General features: G+C 35.4%; 3 protein-coding genes across 9 annotated transcripts; 2 read left to right on the top strand and 1 right to left on the bottom strand.

Moving 5' to 3' along the window:
* Nucleotides 1-555: 555 nt before the first annotated feature.
* Nucleotides 556-681, top strand: AT3G61962 (Putative membrane lipoprotein; the record flags this gene model as incomplete). The annotated part of the gene is made up of 1 exon (NM_001125415.1): nucleotides 556-681. One exon carries the CDS (start codon nucleotides 556-558, stop codon nucleotides 679-681), a length of 126 nt encoding a protein of 41 aa, NP_001118887.1.
* A 1,778-nt stretch (nucleotides 682-2,459) lies between these two features.
* On the top strand, nucleotides 2,460-6,024 carry AT3G61960 (Protein kinase superfamily protein). 2 transcript variants are annotated; one of them, NM_116061.3, is made up of 13 exons: nucleotides 2,460-3,023; nucleotides 3,121-3,238; nucleotides 3,344-3,402; nucleotides 3,488-3,552; nucleotides 3,655-3,748; nucleotides 3,835-3,915; nucleotides 4,013-4,124; nucleotides 4,224-4,278; nucleotides 4,370-4,599; nucleotides 4,687-5,003; nucleotides 5,073-5,331; nucleotides 5,408-5,478; nucleotides 5,635-6,024. In NM_116061.3, exons 1-13 carry the CDS (start codon nucleotides 2,793-2,795, stop codon nucleotides 5,821-5,823), a joined length of 1,881 nt encoding a protein of 626 aa, NP_567122.1. In that variant the 5' UTR covers nucleotides 2,460-2,792; the 3' UTR covers nucleotides 5,824-6,024. The 2 variants fall into 2 exon arrangements, with proteins under 2 accessions (NP_567122.1, NP_001030916.1); NM_001035839.1 differs by lacking the exon at nucleotides 5,408-5,478 and having other exon boundaries at nucleotides 2,501-3,023; nucleotides 5,073-5,276; nucleotides 5,635-6,017.
* Nucleotides 6,025-6,280: 256 nt separating this feature from the next.
* Nucleotides 6,281-8,401, bottom strand: AT3G61950 (basic helix-loop-helix (bHLH) DNA-binding superfamily protein). 6 transcript variants are annotated; one of them, NM_116060.3, is made up of 4 exons: nucleotides 8,096-8,401; nucleotides 7,085-7,678; nucleotides 6,644-7,012; nucleotides 6,307-6,537 (listed from the first exon to the last, which is right to left on the bottom strand). In NM_116060.3, the coding sequence occupies exons 1-4, from the start codon at nucleotides 8,126-8,128 to the stop codon at nucleotides 6,457-6,459; spliced, it is 1,077 nt and encodes a 358-aa protein (NP_567121.1). In that variant the 5' UTR covers nucleotides 8,129-8,401; the 3' UTR covers nucleotides 6,307-6,456. The 6 variants fall into 6 exon arrangements, with proteins under 6 accessions (NP_850735.1, NP_567121.1, NP_001325697.1 ...); NM_180404.4 differs by lacking the exon at nucleotides 8,096-8,401 and having other exon boundaries at nucleotides 6,281-6,537; nucleotides 7,085-7,870; NM_001340132.1 differs by having other exon boundaries at nucleotides 6,644-7,678.
* Between the last annotated feature and the right edge of the window lie 437 nt (nucleotides 8,402-8,838).

Below are 8,838 nucleotides of genomic sequence, written 5' to 3'. Positions count from 1 at the left end.
TAGATTATAAAATCTTACCTTTGGTATCTAATTCCGAATTGCTTTTATTCTGATAGCGAAGGCTTTAATTTATACGTTTTCGAGCATTGATTTTTGTTGTCCACATTATTCTCAGGATTGCTTTGTATACTGGTTCTTTTCTCGGCTTTAGTTTAATTTGATTATTGCATCTCAGTGATGGCCATCAAGAATATTGCGTCTCTAAGAACAAATCGACTAATGTGTTGTCGTCTTGATCTTTTATAACGGAATCTTATATATATATTGAAAAGAATCTAGTTAGACAGACTCAAACTGATATTTAGTTTTTAAAAAACAATTCTTTTTAAGATGAACAAGTGCAACTACTTGGAAATGAAAGAGCCTTATCATATAACAATTTAAGACATGTAAATTGATAGTTTTAGCATTGACTTGACTTCATCTCTTAACCTTAAGGGTTCACACACACACATACAATGATCACATATGCATTGATTTATTTTGAAAAGTACATTTGGTGGTAGGGTGTTATTAATTGATCACCTTAGAATAAACATAAGAAAAAATATATAGATGGGATTAGAAAAATATAGATGCAAAATGTATGAAGGTGGGGCAAGTTTCGTATGGGGAGGGGGATGCAGAGGAATCATTATCAAGCCCAAGTTAGCTGCAGAAAGGGAAGATTCAATTGTATGAAAAATTGGATATGTCTTAACTATTAAATTCAATATCATGTTATTTTCTTATGTTTATATCAAAAAATATTCTTCCCATTATAACACGTGTAAGAACCTTCACATTGACTGTTCTATATTATCAATATACTCTGCGAATTTGGCAATACATATACACTCCTTCATTATACGAATTATGGCCTCTGCAATAGCTGCAAAAGTCAGCTGCTCATGATCCCAACCTCTAGATATATAAACACATTCATTCATTGACTACACTTCCACTGTATACATTATGTATAATGTGTATATATGCACATGTGCATATAACATAAGGCATATCAACAGTTGGAATTATAATAAAATGTGGATGTCTATGTGATAAGTTCTAACTTCTATAAAAAAAAAAAAATTAGTTTAAGCTTTCTGCGTCAATATGTCTTTGTATGATAAAAAAAAAAAAGGAGAGTTTATGATAACTACTCGCTTGACATACAATTAACTACTAGATAATTTCAATTGATCATAATGTGATTTTTTGGATATAACTATAAGTTTTGACCTGAAATTAATTAAGTTACATATGAAAGATGTAATGAAGAAGAAGGTGAATTAGGTGGTCCAACCAAATAAAGACGATAGATAAAGATCAAAGAGTCTCCATTGTCCATTCACAAATCTCATATATCTTTGTTTTTTAGGTTTAGTCGCTTTCCCTTCTTCCACCAACAACAATGCCAAGATTTTGTAAATCTTATTTTATATACCCTATGGCTTATTCACTCACCCTTATTATTATTTCTCTTAAGCCTCATTTTAGATCTTACATACGGAGTTTCAGTTTCTCTTACATTCAACTTTTCAAAAATTGAGATTGTTGGGCCAAATAATGGGTCAATATAAAGCCCATCTGTGGCCTGAAAGTTTTTATAAATTATGGGCCTTTTTGACTAATTCTTCCTTTTGGTGGCTCTCTTCTTCGGCGGGGTAATATTGTTCTATTCTTACAGAATTGGGCCTAAACAGGCTCTAATGGGCTTTACTTGTAGTTGAGTTACGTGGCACTTTCACGTGATAATGTTTAGTTTCATGATAATTAGAGCTGGTCCCATTGACATTGATTTGTGCCAGGTCAAAGGTGATGTGGCATTAACAAACGATTAGTTTAATTAATCAACTTTTTCAGATTATCACCGCACCAAAAATCATCTAGAAATATTCAGTAGCGATAACTATTTCATTTAAATAATTTTACAGCATATATCCTTAACATTATAATATTTGGATACGTCACCCAAAATCATGAATAAATCTTGTTATTATTAGTTACATCTACGTTTTTAAATTGACATTAAAGCAACGTTATATGTAAGAAACAGGTCGACTATATCAAAGCTTCAAGTTCAAACAATCAATGGTCATGGTAAAACATAGATATCGACTATAAAAATTATATTCTAACGTGTATTTTTTTTTATATCTTTTTTAAGGGTGTGATTTTCTACCTTAAAAAAAAAAAAAAATCTTAATACCGTATTATTATAAAGTACATAAATTCAATTGTTATTTTTCCAACATTATTATATTAAAGACTTCATTAATGGGAAAATGTTTATCTTCGACTTTAAGAGCTATAGTTGAACTTTAAACTAACAGTTCATAGAAATAAATGAAAAATAGCTAATGTTTTGCTAAATTTGATGATTGTAAAATTTTGATATAACAAAATTAATTGAAGTAGGAATTTTAAAAGGTAATAAAGAGAGATATTTCCTGCGTATTTTCCTTGTGGAAATTGGATTCAAAACGTCAATTTCAGAAGGTTTCTTCTGGACTACTACAAGTAAGAAACTCTTTGCTCATAAGCTATAACCAAATCTCAATCTCCACACACAAAAAAACCTTTATTAAAAAAAAAAAAAAGTCGATAGCTTTACTGTATAACATATATAAAACTCAAATCGTCTCCTTTCGTTAACAAAAACAGTTCGTTGTTCCTTTAATCCGTAAAAAAAAACAAAAAAAGTTTTGATTTTTCTCTGTGAGTTTGAGTAGTAGTAATTAATAGAAACAATGGAGGTTGATTCAAGCAAGGATCCGAAAGTCTAACGGGTCAAAACCAAAAAATTCCGGATGGAGTCGGCACGACTTGTGGGTGACTACGCACTTGGCCCGAGAATTGGGTCTGGTTCGTTTGCGGTGGTGTGGTTAGCGAAGCATCGATCTTCTGGTTTAGAAGTTGCCGTCAAAGAGATTGATAAGAAACTTCTTAGCCCTAAAGTAAGAGATAATCTTCTTAAAGAGATTTCGATCCTTAGCACAATCGATCATCCTAATATCATCCGATTCTACGAAGCAATCGAGGTTTGATCTTTTCGTTATGTTTACTAAAGAGTGAATTTTGGATGATTCTACTGGTAATTGAAATTGAAATTGAGGGTTTTGATTTGGAATTGTGTAGACTGGAGATAGGATATTTCTTGTGTTGGAGTATTGTAGTGGAGGTGATCTTGCTGGCTATATCAATCGCCATGGCAAAGTACCTGAAGCTGTTGCTAAACATTTTATGAGGCAATTGGGTAACTAAATTTATCTGCTTTTTTGGTGTTTTTCATATTTGTAATTTGGAGTTTTTTTGTTGATCTTTGAATCTCTGTTTTTTTTTTGTTTCTTGTGTTGTGTAGCTTTAGGGTTACAAGTACTTCAAGAGAAGCATTTTATTCACCGAGATTTAAAGCCTCAGGTAAAACTCCCAGTGATTCTCTCTTATGTTGTAGTTTGATGATTGTATTTGTAATCACTGTTCTGTTCTTCTTCAATATTTTCAGAATTTACTTTTATCTTCCAAGGAAGTAACTCCATTGCTAAAGATAGGAGATTTTGGGTTTGCAAGGTAAGATTTAGATCTTATTTTTCATGAAAGTGTTTTCTTTTTATGGTTAGTTTGGTGATATATAGACTAATCTATTTGGTGTGCTATTTTGGATTTTGGTAGGTCTCTAACACCGGAGAGCATGGCGGAAACATTTTGCGGTTCTCCATTGTATATGGCTCCAGAAATTATCCGGAATCAAAAGTATGATGCTAAGGTGAAGAAACTTCCTCATTTTAAGAAAAGTTTTGCTCATTCTGTTTTTTTTACTTCTTAGTAGTTTCTTGTTGATGGATGTTTCAGGCTGACTTATGGAGTGCCGGTGCGATTTTGTTTCAACTTGTTACTGGGAAACCACCTTTTGATGGAAATAATCACATACAGGTTCGTTGTTAGCCTAAATCGATAGAATTGCCTCGTATGTGAACTTTTAGTGAACTTACTGTGACCTTTATTATTCTTTGGTGTCTGATCTCTGCAGCTTTTTCATAATATTGTGAGAGACACTGAGCTGAAATTTCCTGAAGATACTAGGAATGAGATTCATCCAGATTGTGTTGATCTGTGCAGAAGTCTTCTCCGCCGAAACCCAAGTATTGTTATATGATTCTCTTTTTGTTTACTTTTCTTTATGATCAATCAAATCACACAACTCAGAATTTTCATGGAAACATCTGGTTTTTTTACTGCAGTTGAACGCTTGACATTCCGAGAGTTCTTCAATCACATGTTCCTTCGAGAGCCAAGGTAAAGTCTGTAGATTTTGACTAAAACAACCTTCATCATCCAAAAGCTATAATTTTTCTCCCCTTAATTATGTCATACTAAATGTTGTTAGACAAATTCCGGATGTTGAGCATTCTGGTTTTAGTACCTGTACGGGGAAATCACTGTTGCCCTCCGCACAACCGAGTACTAGTACAAACCGTTTTAAATCAAGTGCAGAGAATGTTCACAAACATGGGAGTTCCTCTAGTGCCTCAAATTCTCAAATTTCAATGCCACATACCTCTTTTGAGAAGACTAGAAAAGATACTGAGGGACAATGCTCATCAAACCAATCTGGAGGTTTGTTATTCGCAATTTTATGTCTGATCTCTGTTGCTCTGTATAAGATCGTATTACTCACATACTCTTGCTATGTCATTCGTGCAGTTGTTGATTCACTCGAGCTCATAGAGAGAGAGTATGTTCTTGTAAACCGTCCTTCTGCCTCGCTGGAAGGTTCATCAGATTGTTTCGACACATCATTGCAAGATTCCGGTTTTCCTAATATCTTACCAAGGAATGAAAAAGTTTCATCGAGTTCACTTGAAGCACAGAAACCATTATCTGATGTGTCAGGTCCACGACCAGCAAGCGTTTCATATCTGCTAACAGAAGTACAACGCTTAACGATTGTCCATCCTCCAACTAAACTCCAACTTTTGCATCAGTATGCACAAGCACTTACAGAACTAGCTAGCGAGATGGTAACTTGAACTCCTGAACTCTGGGTTCTTAAATGATAACATTAGAGCTTCTAACACCTTTGCATACAGGGCAATACAGGGCAGGTAAAGGAATCTTTTGCTGTTACGCTCGTCGTTTTAGCTGTCTGGAGAAAAGCCTTAGAGATATGTGATTCTTGGATGATGTCCGTTGGAGAGAATGAAGTGAACCCAGATCCAACCACGGCTCCTGAGACTTCGATTCCAGATTTGAATTCACCTGCACCAGCTAAAACGTGGGTGACACAAGAGTTTGTTACCGCGTTAAACCAAGCCGAGAATTTATCAACTCAACTAAACGAAACAAGTGGTTAGTACCTAACCGAGCAATTCTCTGTTATGCTTCTTTGAGATTATCTGAAGGCATCTCCTGCGTTTCATTACAGCTGCCACTCATATGCCTGACGCCATGGAAACAATATACGAGAGGGCACTAGCATATGGCAAGAGTGGTGGGGTAAGTACAAAGTTTCCATCTTTTTCGCTTATGTTTTTACCATTTGGTTCTAAAGTCTGAAAGTTTTATGAAAAGCTTCTTTCTACCTTTCTATCTACTGATTTGTCCTAAAAGTCTGAAACATAGTGGGTTGATCCATTTGTATTTGTTTTTCAGGCTGAAGAATATTTGAGTAACAAAGAAAGTGCAGCAACATTATACAAGAAAGCAATTCTTCTACTCTCCTTTATAATCGAGGAAGCAGTGACTCTATCTCTAAACCCCTCTTTCTCATTAACCCCTGACGACAAGAAGCGGATTCTCTACTACATCTCTAACTTACAGCATCGTCGGTCTCATCTTTAGCGAAAATAGACCGCGGGCATTGTATATAAGAAACTTTCCTGGCTCTGCTTGGGTCAAGTCTATAACATTTGTGGCTTTTCCTTATATTCTCTTGAAATTTCGAAATGGTTACTCTATATTGTTGATGCTGTGACCAAAAAGTATTTGCCTCCCTCATTGTATAGTGCCAATATCAATAATAGCTTAAAATACCAAAGATGCAAACTTTGTTGGTGCACAAACTCTCCCGTGTGAAGCTCGAGGAGGATCACTCCAAAGGCGAAAGCTCTAAACGTCCCATTTGGAAACGAGAAGTCTGGTACACGACATCCCATTGACAATGATCGTAAAGTCAACACTTAAAATAGGGACAAAAGTCAAACCATGATTGATGAAATAATAAAGACGAATAAGATCAAACTTTTAATAAGATGGGACCCAATCTCACAAAACACCCAAAGCCTGAACAATAATAATCGAACAATCCAATAATATACGAACAAAACAGAATTTAATTCTGTCAGTAGGAAAATGAAAGAACGAAAAACGAAATTTTTTTATTCTCTTAATTCTTAAAAAATTGGTACAAGTAGGAAAAAAAAAAAAGATACCATTTTGTCAGCTGTTAATATTTTTGGAATTATATGTGTTTAATCAAATTGTCGGAATATCGAAAATCCGATGAACAGCCGCCGTAATCTCGTCGGCTGACTCTAAGTCGCACTCATCTTCCATCTGCTCCGACACAATTGAAAAAAAAAACAAGATTTTTTAATTAAAGATTCAATTTTCAATGTTGGGTTTTTGTTGATTGAAGTAAAAAATGGAAAGTAGTGTTTACCTTGAGGTTGAAGGAATAAGAAACAGAGGAATGAGACGAAGTAGTGATATTGAGATGAAGAACAGTGAGTTTAAGCTTTTCAAGTGATATGATTCCTTTGAGAAGTTGTCCTTGTTTCTTCTCACATTGAACTTTAAGGCTGACATGGTTTTGTATCACTGTAGCTTCGATTTTGGGGATACAAGTTTGATCTTCAAGAGTTGTCCACAGGTCGTTCGACGAAATGCCTGAGAGATGATTAAGTGCGTTTTCTACTACCTCACTGTTACTTTGTTGTTGCGTTCTCTTTTGCGATTCGAGAGATTGTATGATTTGCTCGAGGACCTTCACGTAGTTTATTGCTCCTCCTACTATGGAAGCTTGGTCTCCCTGCAGGACAACATTTGATAAGGTTTTGATGATTAAAGGTTGAAACTTTCATGTATGCTTTTGGTTATTTACTCGTTGGATGTAGGAAGGTGGGAGAAGGGCCCGGAGAGAGTTGATATGTTCGTTCATTTGACGTCTTCTGTTTCGTTCAACAGCAATGTGGTTTATTCTTTGATTCTCAATCTCTTCATTGTTTTTACTTGGTTTTGTTTTCCTCCTCTTTCTCTTTTCTCTAGTCATTTCTTGAGGCAGCAAGTGGTTGATTTTGCGCTTTCGTCTTGAATGTGCACTGAGTGGTGATGAGGTAGAAGAAGGGAGTGTCATGTTTGCTTGGCTAAAGGGAATTTCTTGGCTTGACACAGCTTGATTGGCTCCTTCCATGAAGCGGTTGGTCTCAGATTGGACCGGTGAATGAAATTGTGAATCCTCAAGTGAAAGATATCTTTCGAGTTCCCAAGGCTCCTTGAGGGTTTGAAGAGACAGTAGCGTCAGAAAGTTTGGCTCTTTGATTGAAAAAAACGATGAGGGGTCTTCACTTTGCAGCATCTGTAGAAATGGAACTGTATCTTGTAAGCTTTCTTCCTCTTTTTCTTTGAAAGCAAAGCTTTGAGCCTCTGCAAATCCTTGAACCTCGAGGCTTCTCACATCCGGTTTTCGATCGAAGAACTGTAAAAATGACAGAGGAATGAGATTAGCCGGTGAGACGCAAATGATTGAAAGAGAAGTGTAATTTAGTTCTACTGTGGGTTAGTTTGGTTCTTAGTACAGAGATAAGCAAAAAAATAGAAAGGAAAATGGAATGTTTTCAAAGAAAGGGAAGCAAAAATGATTGTAGAATTGTTACTGTTTTCTCTAAAACAAACAACAAAAGCATTAAATGCACAGTATCTGGACTAATTAGGAATTGTTACTGTTTTCTCTAAAACAAACAACAAAAGCATTAAATGCACAGTATCTGGACTAATTAGGAATGAGTAAATGCAAGTCCATGTCTCTGAGTATGGAAAAAAATGATTCAAGGGAAGAGAGAAAGATTGAAGAAAGAGAGTTAAAAGTTTTCTAAATCAAGCAAAAGATACATACACAGGGGTTGATGTGTCCTTGAAACCTTTCCATTTGAGAGCTCTTGTTTGGTATGTAATGTAATGAAAAGAAGATGAGTGAGTAATAATAAATGCTAAGAATCACCAAAGAGGCAGAAGAGGAAACTCATGTACTCTCTTCTGATTCTGAGCTTTTATGGACTTGTAACTGTTAGCTTTATATAGAACAGTGAGTCTTTAGTAAAGCTATTGAGTAGAGTGGAAACAGAGGAGCTGTAAAAAACAGAGAGGTAATAAGATAGATGTATTTGGGTACTGTAAGAGTTGGTGAGGCTGAGCAGAGCAGATGAGAGAGAGATATTATTGGTGGAAGCAGTTTTGTCTTGAAGTGGAGACAGACTTTGTGGGGACAGTTCTAAATTACACAGAAGAAGAAGGTAAAAAAGAGACATGTCATGGGTAAGAGAGCTTCTTCCTTTGGGTTTGTGTCATCTTTCTCATGATGTCTCAATCATCCTTTCTTCACTATTCCCATACCACACCATTCCTTTTCTTCAAGGCTCAAAAAGCTAAAACTTTATACAGATACCATGTTGCATTTGCATGCATCCATCATGTTCTAATGATTCGAACCTTTAATAGATGTAAGGTTTCTAAAGTGTGGGATTTTGTTTATTACTTTGCAATCAAACATATCTTGATTACAATTAAAAGAAAAAGGTTGACTCTAAATGCCTTGGCTGCTACGGCATTAAACAGTGTTTGTCCTATAAAAATGTCCCA

Source organism: Arabidopsis thaliana, chromosome 3, assembly GCF_000001735.4.
Source record: "Arabidopsis thaliana chromosome 3, partial sequence".
NCBI lineage: Eukaryota > Viridiplantae > Streptophyta > Magnoliopsida > Brassicales > Brassicaceae > Arabidopsis > Arabidopsis thaliana.
This window is presented reverse-complemented; position numbering and strand designations above follow the sequence as displayed.

Excerpts from the sequence above, each read along its gene's own strand:
- AT3G61960 (NM_116061.3), top strand. The coding sequence starts at position 2,793 with ATGGAGTCGGCACGACTTGTGGGTGACTACGCACTTGGCCCGAGAATT. Across the intron at positions 4,125-4,223 it reads TCTTCTCCGCCGAAACCCAA|TTGAACGCTTGACATTCCGA; the intron begins GTATTGTTATAT and ends TTTTTACTGCAG. Across the intron at positions 4,600-4,686 it reads CTCATCAAACCAATCTGGAG|TTGTTGATTCACTCGAGCTC; the intron begins GTTTGTTATTCG and ends TCATTCGTGCAG.
- AT3G61950 (NM_116060.3), bottom strand. The coding sequence starts at position 8,128 with ATGGAAAGGTTTCAAGGACACATCAACCCCTGT. Across the intron at positions 7,679-8,095 it reads AAGGACACATCAACCCCTGT|TTCTTCGATCGAAAACCGGA; the intron begins GTATGTATCTTT and ends TCATTTTTACAG. Across the intron at positions 7,013-7,084 it reads CACCTTCCTACATCCAACGA|GGAGACCAAGCTTCCATAGT; the intron begins GTAAATAACCAA and ends GTTGTCCTGCAG.